This window comes from Macrotis lagotis, chromosome 2 (assembly GCF_037893015.1).
Source record: "Macrotis lagotis isolate mMagLag1 chromosome 2, bilby.v1.9.chrom.fasta, whole genome shotgun sequence".
Taxonomy (NCBI): Eukaryota; Metazoa; Chordata; class Mammalia; order Peramelemorphia; family Peramelidae; genus Macrotis; species Macrotis lagotis.
This window is the reverse complement of record NC_133659.1, coordinates 31,979,528-32,007,271: the sequence shown is the minus strand read 5'-3', so window position 1 is coordinate 32,007,271 and position 27,744 is coordinate 31,979,528. Positions and strand designations below refer to the sequence as shown.

General features: G+C 52.8%; 2 protein-coding genes across 2 annotated transcripts; one reads left to right on the top strand and one right to left on the bottom strand.

Moving 5' to 3' along the window:
• Positions 1-555: 555 nt before the first annotated feature.
• Positions 556-16,068, bottom strand: POMGNT1 (protein O-linked mannose N-acetylglucosaminyltransferase 1 (beta 1,2-)). The gene is made up of 22 exons (XM_074221536.1): positions 15,437-16,068; positions 15,148-15,306; positions 14,620-14,734; positions 14,424-14,542; positions 12,645-12,710; positions 12,454-12,567; positions 12,207-12,324; positions 11,896-11,994; positions 11,480-11,607; positions 10,555-10,625; positions 9,815-9,890; positions 7,322-7,405; positions 7,191-7,232; positions 6,947-7,005; positions 6,453-6,525; positions 6,226-6,354; positions 5,868-5,993; positions 1,832-1,896; positions 1,645-1,689; positions 1,404-1,539; positions 1,115-1,224; positions 556-733 (listed from the first exon to the last, which is right to left on the bottom strand). The coding sequence occupies exons 2-22, from the start codon at positions 15,259-15,261 to the stop codon at positions 640-642; spliced, it is 1,983 nt and encodes a 660-aa protein (XP_074077637.1). The 5' UTR covers positions 15,262-15,306; positions 15,437-16,068; the 3' UTR covers positions 556-639.
• Positions 15,591-23,096, top strand: LURAP1 (leucine rich adaptor protein 1). The gene is made up of 2 exons (XM_074221537.1): positions 15,591-16,591; positions 21,427-23,096. The coding sequence occupies exons 1-2, from the start codon at positions 16,394-16,396 to the stop codon at positions 21,952-21,954; spliced, it is 726 nt and encodes a 241-aa protein (XP_074077638.1). The 5' UTR covers positions 15,591-16,393; the 3' UTR covers positions 21,955-23,096.
• Positions 23,097-27,744: the final 4,648 nt, after the last annotated feature.

Below are 27,744 nucleotides of genomic sequence, written 5' to 3'. Positions count from 1 at the left end.
ACACACACAGCTGTTTTCTTCTTTTTTAATCAATCAATGATCAGTTTATCCAACTGGACACCAGGCTTGTGGCCCCAGAGCAGAGGCTATCTGTATCCATTCAGGGAGGTCAGTTCCTGAGTATGAGCCGAGAGCTAAGGACCTCTCCACCCTCAGCAGAGGGTAGCAACCTGCCCAGACACAAGTCTCACAGGGATAAGCAGAATCCCCCCCATTCTTTCCTTCACTGCTGCCTCAGTTTCCCCAACAGCCTCAGCTGGGGAAAGGGAAGAAAGAAAGGAGGATGTATCCTGGGACATTCAATAAATAAGTTAAGACTCTGCACCCCACACACCTCCCATAAGGCCTAGCCCTGGCTCCAATTCCATGGCCCCAAGTGGGAGGGCACAGCTGTGGAAGGAAGTTTCCTCTGCTGCATGACATCTTAACCCCCCAGAGCCACCTCCTTGGAGAACCCCCAGGAAGTAAATAAATAACAACCCACCCTCCAGCTAGGGGTGGGACTTGGGGCCAGGACTACTGGAGCATTTCCTCGCTTCCCCCTCCCTGGGGAGTTAGTAAACAGTCTTGGGTTAGAAGCAGATGGGGTTCCAGTCCTCAGGAGAGGCTTCCAGGAGGGTGAGCCTAGCAGGGAGCCCCTCACGTCTGCTCCATGGCTCCTGCAGGTCCCCCACCCTCCTCCTTTGCTGGTGGCTCCAGGAAGATGGGGGTCACTGATGGTGGCTTCTTCACCCTTAGGGAAGAGAGGAGATAGACAGGACTCAGAGAGGCCTCATAACTGAATCTAGATCCAAGCCATGTGGTAATAAAATTCCCTTCTCCCATCAAGCCTCTGCCTTGAGATAAAGATAGGGAACTCATCATGGCAGGTAGGGCAGGCCATACTGGGGCAACTCCCAAGTCCTGCTGTTAGGGTGCTCTTCTGGAAGTCCCAGACTCCATCTACCTTTGCACCTATCCCTCTGTGCTCCTGGGCCTCTCCTCAACCTAGACCCTCCTCCTGACCCTTCTAATATTTAAGGCAGATACTATGACAACCTGTGCTCCTGACTGATGAACCTTCTCTGGACTGAAGACTCTAAGGTGTCAGGGTATAGGGTCAAGAACTACTCACGAGTACGGGGAGGCCGGGACACCAACCACCAGAAAGTGATTCTTCTTTCGGAAGAGTCTCCATAGGCCCCGGTGGTTGCCTCGGACATCCAGGTCCCAGATGTGCAGGCACTGGAGGGGGGGTGCAGGGAAGGAGGGTAGAGAGAGTTTGGATGAGAGGCTACTGCACCCCTGCCCACATGAACCCTAGCCCTGTCTTCTTCCAGCCTGGGAGGGAATGTCTTAGGAAACTAATCTGGGGGAGACAGGAAGGTCCAAGGGACAGCTGGGGAGGCCACATGAGTGGGCACCTTGGCAAGCTGGGTCCACGTGGTGAAGTCATTGTCCTGTTCCATGCGAATGAAGGCCACATATGTGCGGCCCTCGGTATCTGGCACGAACGAGTCCTCACAAGGATCCTTGCTGTGGTCTAGGACCTCAGCCTCACTGGGGAGCAGAGTGAAGATCAGGGCCGAGTCCTGGCCCCTCCTCCTCCCCCTCCCAGTTCATACCCCCCTTCCCTTCCCACCCCCAAACCCCCAGGGGTCATACCTGAGCAGTCGAAGGACCTCTACCTCATAAGCATCCTTCTTTAGGCTAGAGGGTGGGAGACAACATGGTGAGGGACCACACTGGACTATTTAGAGGATCAGGAGGCTTAGACAAGAGTGAGGGAAAACCCAATTCCCAGGAACAGAAGGATGAACTCCCCCCTCCCCCACCACATCCCAGTCCCCACCTGTCCACATTCCGGAGCTGGACGCTGGGGACGGTATTGAATTTGTGCTTCTTAAAGTAGGCCTCCTGTGGGACAAAGGTCAGGAATAGAATGAACTGTCCCCCACTGGTGGGTTTCCAAGCAACTTTTCCCTTCCCCCTGAAAGAGCCACCTTGGGGACCTTGAGGTAATGGAAGAATCACTGGATGTGTACCCAACTCTACTCAAAGACAGCTGAGAAAGTGAGTAGTGGGGGACAGCCACATTGGATAATGCTTCCCCCATCAGGGGAAGGGGAGATGGAACCAGCCAGCAGAGCTACCTAGGAGGCTAGCAAAGGAGGGAGGATCTTGCTTCCAGCAGGGATCTGGGACAGAGAAGACTTCTTAGAAAGAGCACATTCTATAACTGTTTCTGCTGGTGACAAATCACAATGATGCTTGAGCGGTTTGGTCCCTATCCCAGAGGAAAAGAATTTCTCTCTATTCTCTTGGTTACCAGAGGGAATGGAGAAAGGAAGAATTCCTTGATAAAACAGAAACAGTCTCTCAAATAAAGGGGTCTTATAAAAAGCAGAGGAGGAAGGCAGGCAAGTCCATGTCAGGAGGCCAGAGTCTAGAAGAATGGGACTCAGAGAACACCCAGGGCTGATCAAGAAGGAAGCCTGAGGTTCTTCCTAGAGGGAGGAGGAAGGAAGGGCTTAGACTATCTTGGGAGGAAGCTGCTTCTTGCACTCCAAGGAAGGAGCATTTGGATCAACTAGAAGTGGCCAGGAAGGGTTAGAAGCAGAAGAAACAGGTGTGGGGGGAGGGATTTTAGGAAGGAGGGCAGGGTGATCCTAAACAAGTTCAAGGCTCCTCCCCTCACCCCCTCACCCATAGACCTTAAGGCCTGTGAAAATTTCACTATTCCAGATTCACATGGGAACCATGGAGGACCTAAACCCTCACTACTGCCCACAAAGACTTCCAACTTTATGAACAGCTAGTTGCCCCAAAATATGATGTCTGAGAATGGCATTGGGATTTCTGGGTCACAGCTTAAAGTCCTGAATTTCTGGGTCCTGGCCCAGGGACAGAGTTCACCTACCCAAGGCTAGTAAAAGTAGATCTGTCTGGGTCAAAGATGGTCTCAAAGAGAAGAGGGAGGGGAATGAAAGAGGGAGCATTTCTCAAACTTTTACCATATACTAAGAACCAGGAAACAAATATAGTCATGTACCACACCACCAGATCATCCTGTTTACCCTGCACCTGAACTCTCCTGTGTTCTTTTCAAATTAAAGGTGAGAGCAGAGAAAAATGTGTGGAAGTCAGGGAGCCAAGAAAACAATGTGGGCAATGACAACAGCCACAGAACAATCCTGGCTCCAAAGACACCCTCACCTCATACCTCTCTGCAGAGGCAGAAGGTTCATGGTCACAGGATGTCCATATGTATAGACTTTTTAATGTACAATCATTGCTAAAAGATAGCACAGACAATGAAGAAATATCAATGGCAAATCATCCAAGTTCCTAAAAGTTAAAAGAATTATAGGAAGAAATAGACAGTAAAACTATCCTTGTGGGAAACCTCAACTCTCCCCTCTCAGAATTAAATAAATCTAATCATAAAATAAGATAAATCAAGGAGTTGAAGAAATTAAGGAGAATTTTAGAAAATTCAGACATTATAGACCTTTGGAGAAAACTGAATGGAGATAAAAAAAGGAGCATATCAGTGCCATGAAAATTGATCATGTATTAAAATATTAAAAAACTTCACAATCTATGTGATCAGTTTTGCTGGCTCTTTTTTCTTCCTCTTCTTTAAAAATATTATTTGCTCTATGGGATGGCTCTCTGAGAAGAAGAGGGAAGGAAGTAGGAATACTGAGGGAAAGCTTAATATATATATATATATATATATATATATATATATATATATATATATATATACATATATATGTATATATACATATATATATATATGTTTAGGTTTTTGCAAGGCAAATGGGGTTAAGTAGCTTGCCCAAGGCCACACAGCTAGGTGATTATTAAGTGTCTGAGACCAGATTTGAACCCAGGTACTCCTGACTCCAGGGCTGGTGCTTTATCCACTGCACCACCTAGCCTCCCCGAGATGATATATTTTTAAAAAACAAAGATAAATCTTGTTTTAATTTAAGAAAAAATAAAAAGAAAGGCCGGGTGATCCTTGGAATGCAGTAGCTAGGTGAGGAGTAAGACCCTGAGGTCTGGAGGGTTCAGAAGCAAGGCATAGAGCCAGGTGCTGGGGGAGCAGCAACAGGGCCAATGGACAGCCAGTGCATCCCTTTGCCCATCACAGAGTGGACATCATTCAGCTCTTCCCTGAAAAGGACTATGAAACACTCACTCTTCTTAAGCCTTTTCACCCACAAACTGTAGAAGGCTCTTGTGTAGGACCACTGTCATGGTCAGTCTGCTGAGCAGCCACCAGTGACCCAGGGGCAGCAGTTGCAGCTACTGAGGAGGAAGTGGGGCAGCTGTTTCACCACTAGAGCCACACCCCACCAAGGGTGTATGTGATGAGAGGCCAAGATATTCAGACCAGCTGCTGTTTGAAACATCCTCTGTGAAGGGTAACTGCCTATTGTCCAATGGAGCCCTGATCAGCTGCTATAACTCAAGCCCTGGTTGTGGCTAGTTCATGGTCCCATGGGTAGGATGGGGCAGTCACTGACTCTGCTAGCCACTACCCAACCACCCCTTGTTACATGACAATTGCCCTGGCATCTGTCGTAGCTTCGACCAGCTGCTGAGAAGCACCACAAAGTTTCCTTGGAGGCCCAAGCCATGGATGGCCCTCTGCTGCTGCATTGGCGGCCATTCCCCTCACACCAGGAGCCAGTTTGTTAAGAGGGGAAGGGTGGAAACAGTGGCTCTCCCTACTCCTAATAGATCTGCCAAATCTGGGACTCTATGGAAAAAAGGTTGGCAGAAACAAGGTCCGGCAATTCCTAGGAGACAATCCCAAGAAGAAAGCTAGTGATAAAGCAGTTTTGGATGTCTCTGTACAAACCCAGTTGATTTGAGATGTGTCTTCCAAAAGATGGAAGAAATGTGGGTGGGAGTCCCTGCTCTGGATCTGATCACAGCCAAAAGAAGAAACAAGGGAAAATGAGAGGAAAACCCAGTAGAGTCTGACAAAGGCCTGAGATTGTGGGGGAGATGGTTTAAAAGCATGTCCAGACAAACAAAGATTGTATAAGATCTCACACCCTAAAATTAGCTCAAGAGAGAAGAGGCAAAATGATTGTGCCAAGAAAAGGTAAGAGCTAAGCTGACGGGAGCCTTAGGAAGGTGGGGGGGGGTGGCGGCTAGGTGGCACAGTGGATAAAAGCACTGGCCCTGGAGTCAGGAGTACCTGGGTTCAAATCTGGGCTCAGACACTTAATAATCACCTAGCTGTGTGGCCTTGGGCAAGCCACTTAACCCCATCTGCCTTGCAAAAATAAATAAATAAATAAATAAAAATAAAAATTTAAAGGAAGGCAGAGAGCACTCAATGACCAACTCATTTCTCTATGGAAGCTGGAAGGACAGAAGGTGGAGGACAAATAGAAAACTGAGGCCCAGTTGAGGTCAGGCTTGAATGGGGTGTGGAACCTTCTGTCTGGAAATGACTATTAGGTGAAAAACAAGGCTCAGTAAATCTGTAGAAAAAGAAAAAAGAACTGAATCTCACAGCATGAAAGCCCTCAGGAAGCTCAGGTTGAGGAAGGATGCCAAGGACTTCTTGAATGAGATGGGAAAAAGACTGAAGGCAAGGGATGCCTAACTGGGGTGGGTGGGACAAAAACCATGGAGGGTGGAAGGAAGACAGAGCTGGGGCATGCCCATGTCTCCCCCACACTGAAAACCCTCCCTTGATCCTTCCATCTCTTCGAAAAGGCATCCACCACTGAGTCCTCCTCTTTCTCTCATTTTCCTTTCAGCCCCTAACAAAGAGACAGGTCATCACTGTGCAAGGCCACAGCACTCCCAGCCCAGGTTGACTCGGGGTTGTGAGGACAAGTGCACGTTTCACTCACATGGAAATAGCCATTCATGTTGAGGCCCACGATTCCAAAGTGGTAAGATCGGGAAACATCAGGGATGATGCACTCGCGGCCTCGGCGTTGCTCGGGCATCCGCATCCACATGTCCCAGTCCCAGAGCTGGCAGGGAAAGCACCAAGTCATAACTCATCCTTGCCCCTTCCTAGCACCCAGCCCATCCCTGCCCAGAGAGGTGTTGTAGAGAAACTGAGGTACAGTGAGGAAGCTGAGGCACAATGGGGAAAGCACCAAGGCAGGGGGCATGGCGATAGATGTGGCCATCTGAGTGGCAGGGAAGAGAGCTGGGCAGCAACAGGCTGGAGGACCAGATTACTCAGAGCAGGGAGCTCACCTTCTCTGGTGTAGGCCAGCGTGGCTCTAGTTCATCCTTGTAGAGGGATTTCCTGAGCACCCAGCCCAGGCCGGGCATGGTCTCTACCCGATACAGCAGAGCTGGGTCTTCGGCCGTGTGCTCATAGCCCTGGGGGCCAGGCCAGACTGTCAGTCCCTCCCCAAGATATCAAGTCTTCCCCTGGTGCCCCCTTTTCCCCCCAATCCTCTACCTAGGCTGGGCCCCACCTGATCATTCCAAGCAGAGATACAGTAGACAGACTCATCTTCCTCCAGCAGGTGGATGGACTGACTGAGGAAGCTGTAGGGGATGGAGGGAAGGAGGTCTGAGCCTCAGAGGTTCTGCCCTGTCTCCAGCCTAGCCTCTTTCCCCACCTGAGATGCCCTCATCTGGGAGGCCTGGGCTCTGGGCAGGAGATGGACCAGTATGGCCTAGCCCAGCCCCTAGCTTGGACCAATACAGAAGGGAGAGAGAGGAATGGAGGGCTGGCTGGGCACACTTCCAGGGGGCAGCTCAGGTCCTCTCCTCCCTCCTGGGGCCCAGGAAGCCTTCCTTCCTTGCCCACCACAGCTTGCTCTCCTCCCTCCTAAAGCAGTTGGAACTATGCCCAAGACTTCATCCTGTCCTGGCCCTATCCTAAGGCTCCACGCTAACCTGAGGAGGCAGGTTCCATGCCAGGTCAGTCCATCAGGGCCATGTCCAGAAACCCCTAAGCCCTTACCTGAAGAAATCAACAGCAATGTCCAAGTCTTCTTCAAGAACCACAGCAAACTTTGCCTCCTGAAGACAAGAAAGGAGATGCAATGAGCCATTCCCTTGCCCTACTCACCAGGTGTTAGGGGCCCCATCCTGGCCCCAGGCAACAAGCAGCCCCATTGTCTCTAGTTCCCCAGCACCCTCAGGTCTGATGAACCAGGAATCCAGGGGGATCCTCCCCTCCCTTCCTGGGAACTGCCCATACTCACAGGGTAGAGGTTGAAGGTGGCGGTGAGACTGGCCTTGTAGTGCTGGAGAAAGAGGAAGGGGAGAAGTATATGAGGGAAAACCTGGACTCCTCTACCCCTGCCCCCCACTACACTCCTTTCTCAAGTCATACCTGGGATACTCGGGCATTCTTGATACTGATGGGGGTATGCTGGATCCCCTTCAAACCAAACAGGGCAACCACATCCATGGGCTCCTGGTGGGGGAGAGACCACAGGCACTCTGCTGAGAAGACTTCCCATCCCTGGACCCTTGCCTCTAATCTAACTTCAATCATCCCAGACCCAAGGACTCTAAACTGACAGAAACTGGAGCTCTCCAAAGGGATGGACATCCATTCCTCTGACATCTCCAACCTCCAATACAGCCTCAGGAGCATCTTCCCTCCCTTCTCCCTTGGGTCCCACACAATATCAAGTCTTACTCATTTAACATCCACATTTCCCATTTTCAATAGGAGGTCCCCACACCCACAGACACTTCCTCTCATTAACACTCATTCACACAGCTGCAAAGGATTCCTAATTGAGTCTCCCCTCTCCTCCACCTCCTACCCTGTTCTCTACCCAAAAGTCAAAAATAATCTTCCTATAGCAACCTTCTGCCCAGGTCACTCCTGTACTCAAGAAACTTTGCAGTTCCCTACTGAGAAAAGTTGACTGAAATTAGATTCATTTGGAACCGACTACACCCCTAGGAGTGGTCACAGGGCGGGGGGGGGGGGGGGGGGGTGTTCTATGTCAGTTGAGGTGGATTCTCTAAGGTTGGTGCTGGGCCCTGTGGCTCAATGATCTATCGATGACTTGGTTACAAGTGCAAGGAGCTCTGATCTGATTCTCAAACTTAAAGATGACCCAGGCTGGGAGGGACAGGGGAGATGCTCCAGGCATCAGAATCAGGATCCAAAAGGACCTTAACAGGCTAGAGCACGGGTTCTTAATCTAGGGGTCATGAGCTTTTTAAAAAAAACGCTATTGTGAAAACTATATTCCAATAGAATTGGTTTCCTTTCTAAGGGTATGCAGTTATCTCATGTATTTAACAACATGGATCTGACAATAAGGTCTAGAGGTTTTGCTTCAGACTGCGCACCCCCCCACCCCAGGATCATGGCACCAAACAGGTAGGAACCCGTCACACTCTAGAACATTGCACTGAACTGAACAGGATGAAATTCACTGGGGATAAATGTCAAATCTTATACTTGATTCAAAATAAAAATTAGCTTCATAAGTACAAGGGAAGGCTTAGACAGATAGCCTCTTGTTTTGTTTTTGTGAGGCAATGGGGTTAAGTGACTTGCCCAATGACCCACAGCTAGGTAATTATTAATTGTCTGAGGCTGGATTTGAACTCAGGTCCTCCTGACTCCAGGGCTGGTGCTCTAACCACTGCACCACCTAGCTGCCCCCAGCCTCTGTTTCGAGATGGATCTGGGGGTCTGAGTGGACCAGAAGCTCCCAATGAATCACTTGGGTGATGAGGCTTCCAAGCAAGCAAATGTGGGGCTAATTCCAAATTCCTCTCCTCTTCACAATGTCCCTCTTACTGCCCAGGGCACCACCCTCCTCTTAGTCCTCCAGGGCCTAAACCTTGGTGTCATCCTTGACATTCCCAACATCTCCAATATGCCTCCACTCTGGTGCTAATCAACCTTACAATTGGACCATTGTCCAGCTACTGAGGAGATCTTCCTGCTCTCCCAATCTGGTCCATCCTCCACTCTGCCATCAAAGTGATTTTTCTGAAGCAAAGGGTCGCCTGCCCCCCCCTTAGTAAATTCGAGTAGCTCCCTATGGCCTCTGGGATCAAACAACAATGCCCTTTCCTGAGTCTGGCCACTTATTACTCCCTTCTTCCCAATCAGCAGTCCAGTCAAACTGGCCTTCTCATTATTCCTCATACAAGGTACCCCATCTCCCATCTCGTGGTCTTTGCCCTGTCTGAAATGCCCCTTCCTCTCTGAATCCCTGGTTTCCATGGCTCTGAGCTCTTCCTCCTGCAGGAGCTGCCACTGCCTCCTTCTAAGACAATCTGGCCTCTACATATATGTGCATGCTTGCTGTCTCCCCTGCCTTCCCTGCCTCATGTTCTTTGAGGGTAGGCACTGTGTCGCCAGTGCCAAGCCAAAGGCAGCTGTGGACCTGTCAGCTGTATAGGTGTCTGGGTCCATCTTCTCAGGGGGATGAGGACAATGCAACTCCAGGACCCAGCTCCTGCCTCTCATGAATTCCAGGGCTCTCCAATAGTGCCAGGAGAGAAAATGCCCATTTTATAGACAGAGAACCTGAATCTGAAAGCTGGGATTCTAAGCTTCCACACCTAGCATCTTTCTACAAGGTAAGGAAAGAGGGTTGGACTGTTTCTGGTGCCGGCGACATGGCCAGTCCAGTCTCCAGAAGAGAAGGGGTCAGGGCTGAGCTGCAAGGTCCCAGATGCCTATGGGAAGGACCACTGAAGAGAAGCTATTCTCTTTTACCATTGGGAATATGACTTGTCCAAGGTCACACAGCTAATAAAGAGCAGCCTCTCTGACCAGGACAGGCTGCTGGGGGGGGGGGGCAGGGTGGTGGTGTCAGATAATTGGCTCCACCCTAGGACCTACCTCATAGTAGCCGTCGATGAAGACCGTTATCATGTGGGGGTTCACACCCTGAGCAGAAAGGAGAGACCGCAGCATCCTAGGGGAACCAGGTATATGGGAAGCAGATATCAAGGCTCCACCCAACATATTTCTAGATCACCTGTACTAATAGATAGGCCTGATCCCTCCCAGGATTCACCTGTACAATAATGTGAGCAATCTCCCTCCCTCTAGGCTCCCCTTTATAGACAGGTGGGCCTCATCTCCCTTCCCTAGGCTCATCTATACAGGTAAACGGACTCATCTTCCTAAGGTTTTATTTATATAGGTAAAGTGAGCCATGACCTCACCCTGAGCTGTCTCCCTTCCCTAGGCTTAACCTGTACTGGTAAAGCAGGACATTCCTTCACTCTGCTCTCAAGTATACAGATAGGTGGGCCAATTTCCCTTCCAGGAGTCACCTGTATAGTTAAGGAGAGTCATCGCCTCAATCTGAGCTCAGCTGTATAGGTAGGTAAGTCTAGCTTCTTTCCTAAGACTCACTTGTACAGGCAGCAGGTGAGTCTCATCTCCCTTCCTAGGCTTAACCTATCCAGGTAAGATAGGTCATTCTCTCACTCTGGGCTTAGGTATACAGGTAGGTGGGCCCATTCCCCTCCCAGAATTCACCTATATAGTTAAGAAGGGCCATAACATCACCCTGGGCTTTCCTGTATCAGGGTGAGGTTAATGGTGGACCCATCTCCTTACCCAGGGCTCACCTGTACAGGTAGTTAGGCCGGTTCCCTGCAATGACTGCCACAGGCACATCAGCAACCTTGTTGTTGGGAAGCTGGGGGGTTGGGAGCAAAGAAAGGATAGAATTCGACTCCCACTGAGTCTCTCCTTCCTGAGGGAAAGGCCTCAGGGAGTCTCATGTGAACCTTGGATGTGTCTCAGGTCCTAGGGTGAACTAGTCTTATCTCAGAGGTGAGGGGAAACACAGTTAACACTTTTCGAAAGTCAGAGTATGGTCTAGCAGCTACAATGTAGGACCCGGAGTCTAGAAGACCTGATTTTAAACCCCGACTCTGGCTATGTGACCCCTGACAAGTCACTTTGCCCTTATAGGCCTCAGTTTCCATTTCTGTAAGATGGGCATAATTATAATACCCATAATTCCAAGTCACTGGGCTTCTTGTGACTCTCTAGAACCAATTCCCTACTTCTTCACCCGTGGTCACCATAGCGGACTCTACAAGTATCACACAAAGGGATAGCTAGCCAACACAGAAGTGATGACAGTGCCCAAACCAGGTGGGAGTATGTAGAAACTGGAGAAATCAAGGCGGATCTCCTTGTGAAGAGGCCCCTGGAAGGCTCTGGGGAGGGCCTGGGCAAGAGCAGCCTAGGTTGGGCAGGCATAAACAGGGTGAGATCTGCAGTGTCGAAGGGGAAGTCCACAGCAGGAAGGGCCCAGACCCACACTCAAATCTCCATAGACCCCATGTCTGGCACTTGTTTTCCTCTGGCCTTGTTGGACTTGGTGTGTTTCTCTGGCCCTGGCCTATCTGTGTTCCCCCACTCCACCCCCAACTTCCTCCCTGAACAGCAAGATTTGGTTCAGACTCCATCTCCTGAGATACTCCCCCCAGCCCTTGCTCCTGTCACAAGGCTCAGCCCAGTCCAAATTCTCTGCTCACTCACCGGGTCAGGGTTGAACTCAATGGGGGTGGGGTCCCCACAGCTGCACACGCTCCCATAACCCTCCACTTTGCTGCAGAAGCGCTTTCGACGACGGTTCAGCTCAGTGTCTGCCCAGTGACACTCTGCCTCTGGGAGGGGGTACACAGAAGGGATTTAGCCTGGACCCTCCCCACCTCCTCTTCCCATTCCTCAGGTCAGAGCCTCTCTCTACCTCCAGGTCCCAACCCCCTTCCCAGTCCTACTACCCCTTGGGGTTCATGTCCAAAATGTCGTGGACACGGGTAACGCTCCTGACCCTCAGGCCCCCAACAGCCCTCTAGACAAAATCATTCCCCATCATCCTCTTCCATCTCCTAGGCCCCAGCTTCCAACACCCCACTCTTGGCCCAAGCCCAGCTGGCCCCCTTAGGTCCCACCTTCAGCAGAGCTCAATGGGACATCTGTCTTCAGTAGGATGGGCTCCCCCCAAGAAGACAAAGTAGGTGATTTGGAGTGTTTCTCGCCAAGGACAGCACCTGGTGGGAGCAAGGAATGTGGCCTGGGGCCCAGCTCTTGGACCCAGACATCCTGGACCCTCCTTCCTGGTTGGTCCCCCTACCCCTGGTCCCTTGCCCTGTTTCAGGCCACCCCAATGCTTCTCATAGCCTTAATTGCCCCAGCTCTCAGCTAAGGCCCCAGCTGGTCCTTTGGGTGGGTGGGTGAGGTATAGTAGGAGCTGCTGCCTTACCTCCTTTCCGGCCAACAAAGGCCCAAGTGTCCCGCCAGCCCAGCACTGGCCCTGCTTGGCTGCCCAGGCTTCGAAGGAGGGCCTTGGCGGTATCCTTGAGGTGGAACGAGCCCTCGTCCTAGGGGTCAGATTGGGTCAGCCAGGAATTCCGAACCTTCAGAGTTAACCTGATCCTGACCCCTTCCCTGCTCCCAGCCTAGCAGAGGTCTGGGACCACGAGGACCAAGGGCAGGGTCATCACACTGACCTTGACAGTACAGATGATCACCCGGCCAGGGGCCACCATGTTGAGGAAGAGAACCATGGCCTCATCTTCATGGGGGGAGTAGGTATCAAATACTCGCTTTGCCATCACGTGGCCCTGAGGGATTAGAGGATAAGAGAGTAGAGCACCCAGCTCCAGGGCCTCCCACCCCCCCAGCGGGACCCAGGACTCACCGTGGCCTGGTTGAGAACAATGACATGGATGCCTCTTCCCTGCTCCCGAGCCTCATCTTCCAGGACCTGGGGGTAGAAACCAATGAGAAGAACCAGGCAGAGGTGGCTGAGGCTGAAGGACCTCAGGGGTCATCCAGTCTGCCTTCCTTACTTTACAAAGGGAGAAACTAAGTCCAAAAAGACTGAAGCAAGCTGCATAAGAGTCAGGATCTGAATCCAGTTCTTCTGCCCCCAGGTCTATGCCCTTTATTACTTCACCACCTTGCCGGGCATCACTGTCCTCTGAAGCCAGGGAGCTCCACAAGGACCCTCTGCTGACTAAGCATTAGAAGTATCTAGACAGGGAGTCCTGCTGCTGCTGAATGCCAAGGCCCCAAGGGCCAGTGAAGATGAAGAGCAAGACTTGGCCAGGGTCACACAGCTAAGAAGGAGCAGAGTCACAACTGGAACCCAGACTCTGAGCAGCTGAGCTCACTATCTGCTCCCACCTTGCCTTGGCAGATAAATGTAACAAAAAAAGCAAAGATGGATGCAGAGAAGCGTGAGGTGACTCATTGGGACTGATGCAGAGTGGGTCTGCAGGACCCCTCAAACGTAATCAGGTAAATTGAACACCAGGCGGGGCCAGTTAGGACAGCCAGGCTGGGACAAAGCACCTGCCTCCCCCTTCCCTCCCTTCCAGAGGTGGGGGATCATGGGTGAGGAGCACTACAGATACCACCAGACTTCTCTAAAGTTTGCTTAGCTGGGCCAGACAGTGGGGTTGCTCCCATTTCCCTCCTGAGGGTTCTCAATCTCAGAGACAGCCCCAGGCAGGACACAGTGGCTCAATAGTTCCATCTGTGAAGCCCCCCTCCCCTCTGTGCCCTCTTCTCCAATCTTGCTGCCCCCTTCCCTGGACTACTGCAACAGCCTCCTCATTGTCTGCCAGCTTCTGCTGTCTCCCCCCAACGCTGATCATTTCCATCCTCCCAGCTACCAAAGCAATCTTCTCCCTGGAGAGTCCGTGGCCACCTCACTCTCTTGCTCAAGAAGCTTCTGTGGCTCCCTGCTGCCTGAAGTTCCTGTTGCTGAGATCTCGGCTCCGGACCACCTTCGCAGACCTGGCCCAGTACTACTCTCCCCCTCCAGCCCCCCCCCCCCAAGACTCCAAGTTCCCTCCAAAGAGGCTTCTCGGCTGCCCCCAGATGGGACACTCCACTCCCCTGCCTGGGTCTTTGCCAGGCCACGTTCTATTCCTGGAATAAGCTTCCTTCTCTTCCTTCTGTCTCAGTCCTTGGTAATGACCATAGCACCACCTCTTGTTCAACCTTCCCTCCTTAGAGGAAGAAACTGAGGTTCCCAGCAGGAAAGGCCTTGCTTGGAGTTATGAAGCCAGTGGTCAGAACTGACTCCCAGGCTTTCCTGGGGCTATCTTGTCCTCTTCTTCACTGGGCCTAGGACCTTCTCCCCATCTAGCCCCCCCCAAAGTGCTGCAGGAATGACCCCCTGGCCCTTCATTCCTTGAGGCTACCAGCAGCCCCTGCCACCCAGCCCTCTGGGAAGGTCTGCCCCGAGGCTCCCCTTCCTCCTCCTGCAGCTGCTAACAAGGTGACTTCACTGGTTTTTAGAGGCTTCCTCAACCAGACTGGGGACACCCCCAGGACCCGGCCCTCTTGGACTCCCCAGGACCAGGGTCTGACCTGGATCTATTTCCCAGCAGCCAGGTGACCTTTCTGGGAAGGATCCGCTGGCCCCAGCCTAGGACCTGGAGGGGCACAAGAAGAGACCCCCACTCACCGTGGTGCCATCCACAGCTACGTACACTTTGCTCCGACTGGAGTAAACTTCAACGTCCAGCACCCTGTGGGGGCCGGAGGCGCCCCTCCTGGGGGGCTCCTGGTGCTGCAGGATCTCTTCTAGGGGACGAGACAAGGCTGGTCAGGCCCCTCTGGCCCAGGGCCCCCCATCCCCCCACCCGGCCGTCCCCTCAAACCGTAGTCCTGCTCTGCCTCCAGGTCCTCGCCATCCTCGCCGATCCCTCGCCGCGTGTCCAGGATCAGCTTGATGTTGACCAGGACGGTCACCAGCAGGAACAACACGGCCCCTGTCTGCGGAGAGGGCAGGCGGGGGCTGGCGTGGCCCGTGGGTGCTAGTCTTGCAGGGAGCCCCCCGGGGGCCACACGGAGACCTCCCAAGGTCTGGGGGCCGGGACTGGGCCTGGTAGACAGTCTCCCCCATATGGTTTTCCTGGGGAGCCCCCAGGGGCCGGGCATGGGGAGCCCCGTGAGCACCGGGTCCCCACTGGGCCCGTGTGGGGGCGGCAGCGGGGTCCCGAGGCGGGGGCTGGGGGGGCCCGTGAGGAGGGGGGCTGGGGGCCCCGTGAGGAGGGGGGCCGGGGGGCACGTGGGGGGGGCCCCCGTGAGGAGGGGGGCCGGGGGGCACGTGAGGAGGGGGGCTGGGGGGGGCCGAGGCGGGGGGGCTGGGGGCCCCGGGGCCGGGGCTGGGGGCGGCGGGGCCCCACCTGGCAGAGGCGCCGCAGCAGGCGCTGGTGGCTCAGCCGGTACTTCCAGGCCGGGCAGCGGCCCCGCTTCGCCCGGGCCCCGAAGGGCTTCCCGCCGGCCTGCCGCTCCTCCATGCCCGGCTCCTCACTGGGGCGGCCCGGGGGCCCCTGTCATGGCACCTGGGACACGGGGGGGGGGGCTGGACGGCGGCTGCGGCCGGGCCCCGCGAGCACCCCCGTCGGCGAGGCCCCCCAGTCCCTCCCGCCCCCCAGCGCCGCCCGGCCTCCGCCCCCCGCCCCGCGCACTCACGGCCGTCAGGGGGCGCCGCGGCGCCGCGGGCTCGGGGCCGGCATTAGCGGCGGCAGCGGCGGCCCGGCCCGGGCAGGCGCCTCCTCCATGCCGCCTCTCGGCGCCGCCCCGCCCCGCCCCGGCTCGTCGCTTCCGGTCTCCGCCGGGTCAGAGGGCGGGGGGGCGGGGCCTCGGGGCGGCCGGGCGGGGGAGGAGCCCCGGAGCAGGCCGGGAGGGCGGCGGCGCCGTTGGTCTCCATGGCAACCGAGCGGCCCGGGGGCGGGCCGGAGCTGGGGGCCGAGACTAGAGGGGGCGGGAGAGAAGGGAGCGGGTCCGAGGGGAAGGGCTTAGGAGTGCGGCGCGGCGCATAGAGCCGCGGCCCTGGAGGCGGGAGGACCCGAGTTCAAATGCGGCCTCAGACGCGGCTGTGTGGCCCTGGACGAGTGTCTCCGACTGTAAAATGGCGATCACAAGGTCACCCGGAAGCCGAGCCGCGGGCCCTCAAGCAGGAAGCCCAGAGGCCGGAGGCTCGAACCCGGGCTGCGGGGGTCGGGGCTGCGCAGGGGAGGCCTGAGCCCCGCCCCGCCCGCCGGCAGCCGGGGAGGCGGAGCTTCATCCGGCCCCGCCCCCAGGCTCCGCGGGTTGGGCTGCTGGGGGCGGGGAGGGGCGGGGTTCGTTGAGGCCCCGCCCCGGCCAGCAGCAGTAGCTGGGGGGCGGAGCTTCATCCGGCCCCGCCTCCACCCCGCCCCGCCCGGCAGCAGCTGGGGGCGGAGCTTCATCCGGCCCCGCCCTAGGCTCCGCGGGTTGGGCTGCTGGGGGCGGGGAGGGGCGGGGTTCGCTCAGGCCCCGCCCCGCCCGGCCCGGACGACCCGAGCTGCGCCGCGCGGCCTCCGGGGCCCAGGCAGGGTGGTCGCGGGGCGGCGGGCGGCCCGGCCCCGGGGGCAGGGGCCGGGCAGCGGGGCGTCCTCCCGCCCCCGCATGGAGGGGCCCCCGGAGTGCTGGGCGCCCGACCTGCGGGACGTGGAGGGCAAGGTGGGCCGCAAGACCCCCGCGGGGCTGCTGCGCAGCTGGCGGGGTGACGGAGGCTCCGCGGCCGCGCCGCCCCCTCCCCGGGGGCCGCCCGACGCCCGGGGCCCGGGCCTGGGAGACAAGGTCACGGCGCTCAAGGTGGAGCTGGTAAGCGGCCCCCGCCCCCGCCGGGGTCTCCCCGCGGAGGGGTGAAGGAAAGCGCCGGCCCCCCAGCCCGGGCAGGGTCGGGCTCAGCCCCTCCCCAGGGCCCCCCTTCCCGATCAAAGGTCACAGTGTCGGGGGCCTTGGCCACACCCCGGCCCCCCGCCCCGGGCCGCAGCGCCCACCCCCGACAGGACCTTCCGAGCCGGCCCGAGGGGCCAGCGGGGTGCTGGGGCGCCTCCCGCCGCCTCTTCTCACCCCGCGCCCCCTCCGCAGGCCCCCGCCCCTAGAAGCCCCCCCCCCCGTCTGTCGCACCCCACTCCGGTGCTGGCGGGGCCGGGGGGCTCGGGGGCAGCGGCCCGGGCCTGCTCCGTGACCTTGGACTTGTCCAGCCCTCCCGCCTCAGCCCCCCACTCTGGAGCTGGGGGAGCAGTGAGGTGACGGCTTCTGCTGCCCCCCGGTGGCTGTGGGTGCCCCGGGGGCCGCCTGACCCGATCTGGGGTGAGAGCGGGCAGCGGGCAGCGGGCACAGGCCACCCAGTCTCCTCTCCTCCCCTCCAGCCCATAGACCAGGGGGTCTGCTGCCCAAGGCCAAGGGCAGGAAGACTGGGTTCTCCACGGGGCTTTAATGAAAGCTCTAATCCCCATTTCTATCAAAAAGTTTGTGAAGCACTCCCCCGCTCAGCCCCCTAAGAGCCCGCTTTACAGATGGGCAAACCGAGGCCCAACGGTGGCAGGAATTGTCTGAAATGTGAGGCCTAGAAATGCGTGTCCTAAGCTCTTTCTTCACCATGAACACTTCTTCTTTCAGCTAAAACGGAGGGTTCAGATCCTCCAGAAGAGTACTGTTGGAGGAAGGAGTATGTTCTTTTTTCTCTTTTTTTAAGGAGTATTTTCGCAATTTGAATTTTCTTCTCCCATGAGGAAGCTGCTGGTCGGATGAGGAGTGCAGTGGGAAGCTGTTTCTCCTAGAGCTCTCCTTTAGTTTCTCCTAAAATTCCCAAACTAGCTTTTTAGGGCCCCAGCTGACAGTGAGACCCAGGCATCCTGATGTCCAGTCTCATATAATCATCTCCTTTCCCCTGGGGAATTAGTCTGCTATGCCGTAAACTGTGAAGTGGATGGCAGAGGGCCCACATTTTAATGCCTGCTCTGTCCCTGCCTGGCTGTGGGTATGGGCAGTTCCCCTCTCTCCAGGTCGCAGTTTCCTCCTGGCCAAGGAGCCTGGATGGTTTGACATACCGGCTTGGAGACTTTGTGATTTTGGGGCACTGGCCCTTTAAGGTTCCCTATTTACCTCTCCGAAATCTGTGTGTGGGAAGAGTCTGGCTCTGCCCTTCATGTCTCCATCTGCCAACCCAGCTGTCCCATGCAAGATGGGCTGGCACCGGGTCCTCCTCATGCCAAAGCCCCAGTCTTTTCCTGTCTTCCTGACCACCCCCAGATGAGTATGAGCATTGTTGCCTGAGTGGGCCCATGGTGGGCCGGAGCATTTCTCTCCCTTCCCCTTCCAGCAGTCCTCCCACTCGGGTTGCTGTCGCCTTGGTAACCAGAGCCCCTGGATCTATACTAGCCCAGGCAGCTGGCTGTCCTAGCTCTGCCCCTTCCAAGCTGAGTAACCTTTCCCTCCTCAGGGTCTCAATTTCCTTCTCTGTAAAATGATGGGATCAGCCTAGGTGATTTACAAGGTTCCTCTGAGCTTGGACATTCCAGGCTTCCACATTCTCTGAGAATCCCCAAATGCCTCTGGGTAGCGGATGAGGGAAAAAGAAAGGGGGAAGGCTGGGCGCCCGGAAGCATAGAGTTCCCTGCCTTTTCCTTTGGGGCCCGGACAGTGATGTCACTCTCACTCTCCATCCCCCACATCTATACAGATCATACCTATTCTCTGGTTCAGGTTCCTTCTTCTTGGGGCTGCAGGGGCTGTTGTTTGGTTCTTAGAAATCTATAGGGGCTGTGTTCTTTCTCTAGCAGTTGGGAACAGTGGAAAGGGAGCACTCATCTAATAGATGTGAGTTCAGATCTGACCTCAGGTACTTCCTAGTTGCATGACTCTGGGCAAGTAAGCTTATGTGCCTCAGTTTCCTCATCTGTAAAATGAGCTGGAGAAGGAAACAGCAAACTACTCCAGTATCTGCCAAGAAACCCCCCCAAAACAAGTGTTCTCTTTCACCTCACCTTTTCAGGCAGAACCTTGGCAGCTGGCTGGTCCAGAATTCAAGAAACATGGTTGTTGTAGGATCCCCTGTGGAGACTCAAGTCCAATGAAGTTCAATGAAGTATTGGTTTTTGCTGATTTTTTTTGCAAAGCAAAGTAATCAGAGTTAAGTGACTTGTCCAGGGTCACATAGCTAATAAATATCAAATTTCTGAGCAGGATTTGAACTCGAGTCCTCTTAACTCCAAGGCCAGTATTCTATCCACTGTGCCACTCTGTCCCTACACCAGAATTCCTTTTCTACTGGTCCTGTCAAGACTTGGAAACTCTGGTGAGGGGGAACTCATTTGTGTTCCTTGTCAGCCAGTTCCCCTTTGGGACCAAGGAAGTCCCTTCTAAGCTATCTGAAATCTTGTCAATATTGTCTTCATAGCTTGACCACCCTGGCTGCCCTTGCGAGTCTAGGGTTCCCAAATAGACAGGAAGGACTACTAGAGAAGTTGGTTCAATTGAATTGATCTTGAAACTGCCCTGACAGTCTCAGAGTCATGCCCAAGGCCCTTGGGGCATCACAAAGGTTACTTCTCTGTAGTCATTTCCTCCCCACTTAACCCTTGACAAAACCCTAGTCTTAGGGGTACCAGGAGAATGGTCACATCAAAGCACCTCCTCCTATCCAGCCCGCCTTGGGCATCACCCATCCTGTTGTGAATGACAGACTCTTCTGGGACCTCCTTGAAGCTTCTAACCCACAGGCCATCACTCTCCAGCTCTCCCTCAAAGATGCCCAGGCCCTGGCAGTATCTTCCGCAGGTGTCCAATATTCCTATCGCCCTACCCCTGATGAAACTTGAGGACCTCTCCCCACCTCTGTCCAGAGAGCTGAGATCCCACTCGGAGAACCACAGGCTCCTGGCCTTTGCCCCTCACACATATCCCAATCCTCTTCATGAGGTTATCATGACTTCTGGTGCCCAGGTCCATCTCTATCTTCCTCCCTCTGCCTTTCCCTGGCCACACATCCAACCTTTTTGTTTTTTAAAAATGTTTTTCCCAATTACATGCAAAGATAATTTTCAACATTTATCCTTTTGCAAGCTTTTGAGTTTCATGTTTTTCTACTAACACCTTCCGTCCCTATGGCAGTGAACAATCGGATTTGGTTGTACATGTATCACCATGCTTAACCTATTTCCATATTGGATATGTTGTGAACGAGGGAGTAAAACTAAGGGGGAAACAATCATAAGAAACAAAGGAAAAACATAAAAGAAGTCTTAAAAAGTGAACATAAGATTCTTTGATCTGCATTCAGACTCTGTAGTTTTTTCTCAAGATGTGGATGGCATTTTCCATAGCAGGTCTCTCAGGATTGTCCTTATCATTGAATTGCTGAGAGGAACTACATCCATCATAGCTGATCATCTCCCAATATTACTGTTACTGTATACAATGTTTTCCTGGTTCTACTCACTTCACTCAGCAAGTTCTTGCAAGTCTTTCCAGGTTTTTCTAAAGTCCAGTCACTCAAGATTTCTTACAGAATAATAGTACTCCATAAACTATTGCCCAATTGACAGACATTCCCTCAATTTCCAAGTCTTTGCCATCACAAAAATTGCTGCTGGGGCAGCTAGGTGGTGTAAATGGATAGAACATCTGCCTTGGAGACAGGAGGACCTGAGTTCAAATCTGGCCTTAGACACTTAAAATTGCCTAAGTGTGTGACCTTGGGCAAGTCATTTTACCCCATTGCTTTGCAAAAAAAACAAATAAAAAAATTGCTGCAATAAATATTTTGAACTCCCCACATCCAACCTTTACCTAGTGGATAGATACTAAAGCTTCCCTAGCTTCTCGGATGCACTGGCCTGATGCAGAGTGACCTGTTTTAGCTGCTGATATTGGCATTTGGAGGGTCTGCCAAGAGCAGGATGGGGCACTTCTTTATCCATCCTTTCAAACCAGCATTAGCCATTTGTGTGATATTGTTAGGAGAGCTGTCTTCAAATATATAGAGGGTTGTCCAATGAAACAAAGATCTACTTGACCCTGACTGACCCTAGATCCCATGGAGGAATGTCCCAAGTAGGCCATCTGAGGCAGGATGGTAGGAAGAACTGTCCCAAAGTGACTGATCTCGAGAATTCTCCCATAGTGGTTGCCTTTAGAAGTGGCTTTTGGTGGTGAGCTTCCCTAATGTAGGGGTGCCCAGGAAGAGCCTGGCTGACCACCTATAGGGGCTGATGTTTACATTGGACTCAGTGCCACATGCCTTCTCTCTCTCAGTGGCTGTGCTTCTATGATTAGATTCATGAAATGTCAGGTCGTAGGGAACTAGGACTATCTAGTTGGAGATGAGGAAACTGAGTCTTGGGTTGGGGGGGAGAACGGGGAAGTGACTTGTTCAAAGGTTGCACAACTAGCATATAGCTCAGACCTCTCAACTTGTGATTCTGACTCCAGACCTGCCCTATGGGGTAGCTTTCACTACATTTTTTTTTTTTTTTTTTTGGTTTTTGCAAGGCAATGGGGTTAAGTGATTTATCCAAGGCCACACAGCTAGGTAATAAGTGTCTGAGGTCAAATTTGAACTCAGGTCCTCCTGACTCCAGGACCACTGCACCACCTAGCTGCCTGGACTCAGTCTACAGCCCTCTTCCTCTCTTTCCCTCCCTCTCCAGGCTTACCTGCGAGCCATCGATGTGAAGATCCTGCAGCAGCTTGTCACGGTGAATGAGGGCATTGAGGCGGTCCGCTGGCTGCTGGAGGAACGAGGAGCCTTGGCTAGCCGCTGCAGCAGCCTCACCAGCAGCCAGTACAGCTTGACAGGTGGCAGCCCAGGAGTCTGCTCCCACAGGGGTAGCTGGGAGAGCCTACCGGATCCCACCCCTACCACCACCACAGGTGCAGCAGTGGACCGGCTGGACAGCGTCTCCATCGGCAGCTACCTGGACACCCTGGCCTCGGGGGCTGAGCCTGATGATGAGGGGCTCTCTGAGGCTAGCACCCAGCATCCTTTGCCAGGCATGACCTGGGCAAAGTCTCCTCCCTTAGAGGAGAAGCCCTGGACAGAGGCCTATGTGGCGACAGGGGCCAGATCTGGGCAAAAGGCTCCTGGAGAAGAGGTCTCTGATGATGCCACGTCTGGCCTCGGCTATGGGGCCCACTGGTACTGGGGACAGTGTCAGGATGATGTGACATTCTTGTAGCAGCCCCAGGCCTCTCATCTCCTCCAGTCTCTCCCCTTTCTTTCATCCTCTGAAATAAGGAGACAGCCTGGTCTCAAAGATCCCTTTTAACTTTAAATTTAAATTTAAGATCTGAAGGCTTGAGGAAAAGATTGGAAATTAGACCCCAAGGTGCTCTTCAGGCCAGCTTCCCACCTCCCCAACTCTTCCCTCACAAGAGGTCCTGTCTCCTATGTCCTGTGCCCCCCCTTCATGAAGTCAGCCAGATGGCAGCACTGGCCTAGTGAGGCCCCCTGATTTAGAGGAGGCTGGTGGGATGGGCACCAGAGATGGGTTGATGTTACCCCCCCTTCCACTTGTTGGGGGGAGGGGGGAGGAGGAGGCAGTGTGGAAGCTCCTCTCCATCCTCTGCAAAGTCACCTAGATTGCTGGATGGTGACTCACCCCTTCCCTGCATCAGGGATGGCATCATTGTCTATGGAGGAGGCGGGAGGCCACCTTCCAAACCCATCATCCGGGGCTACCTCTTCCCATTGACTGTAGGACTGGGGCACCTGACTGGGTCAACATCACTTCCTGGTGGTCAGGCTTCTCTTTGTCCCTCCCAAGGAGGGACCGGCCCCTACTTCCCAGAGCTTCCTTTTCTGGAACTTTCTGTCAGTGGGGGTTTCAGTTACTCTTGAGGTTAGAGGGGAACCTTGTGCTGGTGTTCCTCTCTTTGTGCTGATGGTGGGAGAAGGTGCAGGATTCTGTCTCAATGGCTGAGCCTGGCCGAACCCAACCCTCCTCTTCTCCTGCCGCCCTCCTCCCCCTACCCCATATATATGCCAATTCATGACCCTTGGTCTCTGTCCAGAGTCTGTGCCATGGATCTTGAGCCTTAGGGTGGGGGTAGGGAGGGGGAGGTTATCTGAGGAGAGTGGGGTGGGAGAAAGTCTGATAATACTCAGTTTCAATAAAGCCCATTGTTTCCTGAGTCCATTCTGCCCACATGCACCAGCTGACCACTGCCCAGTCTGTCTTCTGTGCGCCTCCAACTCTGTCTCCTTTGTCTTAGCTGCCAAGTTGAAGATTCTTTGCTTTGTCTCAGCCGAGGCTGATGGGGTGTCTTGATCTCTGTGATTCTGGTCCATTTCACACATGTCTCTTTTTTTATTCTCTGATTTGTGTGTGTCTCTGTCTCTGATTTGTGTGTCCATCTGTCTCCGTCTTTATAATGGGTGAGGGATGCAGAGTCCCCTCCTCAGGATAGTAGGGTGTCTGGGAGGGTACTGCAGACTGGAGAAAGAACCTCTGCTAGAGTGACCTGGTAAAAAGTAAATTAAGGCAGGGGGAAGAAGCCAAAGTCGCAGTGCCCAAGGGAGGATGGGAAACCAGTTCTCAAAGACCTAGATCCCCCTCCTCCTTTCCTTTTGTGGTCACAGATGGGGCTAATTCTGAGTAGAGCTGAGCTTGGTGCCCATGCGTAAGGTTGGCACTATGGAAAGGGGGAGTGACCCAGACAAATCAACTTGTCTGCACGATGGTGGGGAGAGAATAAAGGAGACTCCTCTGGCCATTGGGTCCAGTTCAGCTCCTGTAAAGCCCCAACTAGCAAGACCCAGACAAGAGCTTCATCTCATAGCAGAGACATCCTGGTGGCTCAGTGGCTACAGTGCTGCTCCTGGACTCTGTAAGACAAGTTCAAATCCAGCCTCAGACACTAGCTGTGGGACCCTAGGCAAGTCATTTCACTTCAACTGTAAAATGGGCATAAAATTTGCACCTGCTGCCCGGAGCTGTTATGACGATCCAATGAGAAAATAGCTATCGGAAGCATTCAGCGCCGTGTCCGATAAGCCCTAGCTGCCGCTCCTCTCCTGCCTACCTGCCACAGTAGCTCAGGGGAGTTTCCCTTTCCCAGATTTTGAATTCTACCCTCCACATGTCTCAGTCTGGCCACCAGGGGGCAGGCGCCATTTGCTATCTTTTCTGAGAAATAGCTCGGGGTCAGAGACTGGCAGACAGCTTGTGGTATGGGGCCACTCCCCACCCCCCAACAACTGGTCATCTCTCCCGACTCTTCCGCTGCCTGCCTTCCCCTCCTCCTTAAACTGCTCTCCAGTAGAGTCCAGCCTCCACATTTTAGGAAAGCCTTTGTTAAACCCAAGAGTAGCATGAGGCCGGTCAGGATGGTGAGGGACCTGGAGCCCAGGCCATGTGAGAGGAGGGGACTAGGGACATTCCGCCTCAAGGCCCTTCTGGGGACACACCAGATCATCAGCATCTTCCCGAAACTTTGTGGCACTCCAGCTGTGTTCTGAGCTTATAGGGTAGAACAGGAGAATTAGATTTGGGGGCACCTTGTCTGAGAGGGAAAGGAGGAGTTCTGCCTAAACCAGACCTCTGTCCACTCTCATGGAAGAGACAATGTCTTTTGAAATCACACACATACCCTATTTCTGCCACTTTGCACTCATGTGCTCCAATTTTTCCTCCAATATCCCCAGCGTCCCTGAACCTGATAACCATGTCTAAGAACCCTCTTGGGTGAGACCAGGATGGGGAAAGGGAACATGGAGTCCAAGCAGGGGGGAAGGGGCAGCCCTGAGTCTAGGAGCCAGCAGAGAAAAGAGGGACCTTAATCAGGGGGATTTCAGGGACCACTAGAAGCCTGGGAGTAGCATCTGGCTCCTTGGGTCATAGCTCCAGATATTGTTCCCGGGCCTGTCCCCACCCTCGTTCCTGGGCAGCTATGGTTGCTTACCCTTACATGACCCTCCAGCAGCTCTAGGGAAGGAGACCAGTCACTAGGGTCTGGGGAATCTCCCTCTGGGCTCCCTGAAGATCAAGCCCCCAGCATGAGACTGGTTACAATGGGGATCAATGATGGGAAAGATCTAGGGTGAGTGAGGGAAAGAAAGAAAGAGGGAAGGAGGAAAAGAAGTGGGATCTTGGGCTTCTGGATCAAGATATGGAAAGAATCTGAATGTAACTCATCTAACCCTTTATGAGTAAGCTAAGGCCCAGTAATTTGAAGTGACTTGGCCAAGGTCATACAGGCAGCAAGTGTCACAGGGTGTGATAGGTGAGGGACTCTCACCCTGAGCCAGTATGTCTCAGAGCGTATGCTGTGTGTAGCAGTGATTGATCAAGGGGTCCAATCCTTAGGAGCAGGTACAGTGTTCAGCTGTGTCTGATAAGAAATAAAGCCCTAAGGGCGGCTAGGTGGCGCAGTGGATAAAGCACCTGCCTAGGAGTCAGGAGTACCTGGGTTCAAATCCAGCCTCAGACAATAATTACCTAGCTGTGAGGCCTTGGGTAAGCCACTTAACCCCATTTGCCTTGCAAAAAAAAAACAACCCTAAAAAAAAGCAATAGAGCCCAGGGGCAGTCAGGAGGACCTGAGTTCAAATGCGACCTCAGACATATAATAATTACCTAGCTGTATGACTTTGGGCAACTCACTTAATCCCATTCTTTGTAAAAACAAAACAAAAAAGAAGTCCAGCCTCTACCTGAACAGGAATTTCAGTCTCTGTTGAAAGATCTTCATTGAGGGGAACCTATAACCTTTCATCATATTCTTCCATCAAGCTGAAACCTCTCTGTCTAGCCCCCTCATTCCTCCTAGTTCTGCTTTCTAGTAAGAAAAAGCCTAGTCTTTTATCTCCAAGGTAGTTTTTCTAATACAGCTGGCATTCTTCATCATTGCCCCTCTTCTGCAGCTAAACCTGGGGCATCAAACACAAGTAGAAACAGGAGTCACTAAATTGTACATAAGGAAATTACCTTTATATTCTTTTCTATTTTTAATTATTTTCTTAAATATTACTCAATTACTCACCCAATTGGAAGTGTTGTTCAATCTTTCCCTAATTTTTTCCCTTTTTTCAGTCATATACTTCTGTGACAAGGTCCTTTTCACTATCTCTTCATTCCAAATTTAGAATGTATTTCAGCCAGTTCATGCCCACTATGTGCCTCTCTGTTGCTCTTTGAGTGATTCTCAATTTTAGTACTTTGGAGACTGTAGCATTCCATGAATGGATAAATGAATGAATGACTGAAGAGTTTTCACGCTTACTTTGAATAAAGTATAAAGTTCTAATAGCTGAAGATATAAGTAGAAAAGTAGGCCAGGTCCTGTTCTCAGGGTACAGGTAGGGAGGTAAGGGAATTCTTATTCTTTTGGGGAAACAACACAAAAGTTAGATGGAAAGATCCCATGGTCCTTTGGAACAGAGTGACCAAGTAAATGGTCCTAATTTCCCTGGTAAAATCATATCAGTTTCTGTTGTGGAACCATTTGACAGGATCAAGGACACTGAAGATAGGAACTCTCATGTCTGAGTCTGAAGGAGCCAATGTCCACCTAGGTTTCATCTTCACAGGGGTTGCTTCCCAGGAGGGTGGCTGAGGGCATGGGCTGGAAGCAATGATCCTTCCAAGGCTCTTGGGTTTGAAGGTCCTGAGCTATCTCTGAGGGTCTGGGAGAGATGGTGATCACAGTGGTGGTGGGGGTTTGATTTCCTCTCCTTCATGGTGCTTTGCTGCTTCCTCCTTTTTGTATTGACATTGCCATCCATGACTCATAGCCATTAGAAATATAGGCACGAGGTCTCTCAATTCAGGCTCTAAGATTATGTTAGTATTTTTAATTGCTACTGTTAATTTTTGAGTTTCTAGTCCATGAAAATCATCAGGTTTTTTTTTTCAAGTAAACTTTGAGCTATGATTCTCTCATTTATTTGTGAAATTTTTTTTTTTGAACTTTGAATATGGGACTTTACATTAATAGCACCTGGGATGGATCTTCTAGAAAAGATGATCTCAGGTTCAGATATGGTGTCCATATTTACTCAGAACCATAGTTCTTGAGCTCCCAGTGATGCATTTACTCCTCTTTTCTCACCTGACTGTACTACTTTGGGACATCTAGGACTTCTCCCCCATGCCCTATTATTGGGGTAATCTCAACATCCTGGCAAGATTCCATCAGTTACACCCTCTTCCTCTCTGATTAAAGGTGGAACCATGAACTCCCCAAACTTCCTTTAAGGAGGGAACTCCACTCAGATGTCTCCTCTCTTCTCATCTGGTTGTCCTCCCCTAGGACTTCTCTGCCTTCTCTACCATATATCCGCCCCCCCCCCCCCTTAGTACTTCTCTCACCTTTTGCTTTTTTTAAATGTATCTTCCCTTATTAGACTGTAAGGTTTTTTTTTAGATTTTTGCAAGGCAATGGGGTTAAGTGGCTTGCCCAAGGTCACACAGCTAGGTAATTATTAAGTGTCTGAGGTTGGATTTGAACCCAGGTACTCCTGACTCTAAGGCCGGTGCTCTATCCACTGTGCTACCTAGGTGCCCCCAGACTGTAAGTTTCTTGTGAACAGGGACTGTCTTTTTCCCTCAATACCTAGCATAATGCCTGTCACATATTAGGTGCTTATTAAATATTCACTATTTTCTAGCATCTAGAGAACATGTAAGAAATGAAGGGGAAAGAAATAGATTCAGCAACTGATTGGCTAAGTGGAATGAGGAAGAGTGAGGCAATAATTCTGAGGGTCTGAAACTGGGAGATGGAAATGCCCTTGACAAAAACAAGGACAATCAACAAAAGGGTGAGTTTCAGGGGATGGGGAGACATAGTGATTTCTGTTTTCAATACAGTATTGAATTTGAGATCTCTCCAAGCTGTCCAGTATGAACTATTCGATAGGATAGGATGTTGATGATGTGGGACTAGAGCTTAGGAGAAAGACCGAAACTAGGTGCAGTTGGGGGTGGGGAGAGGGTTAGACTTTATGTTAGAAAGACCTAAGTTCA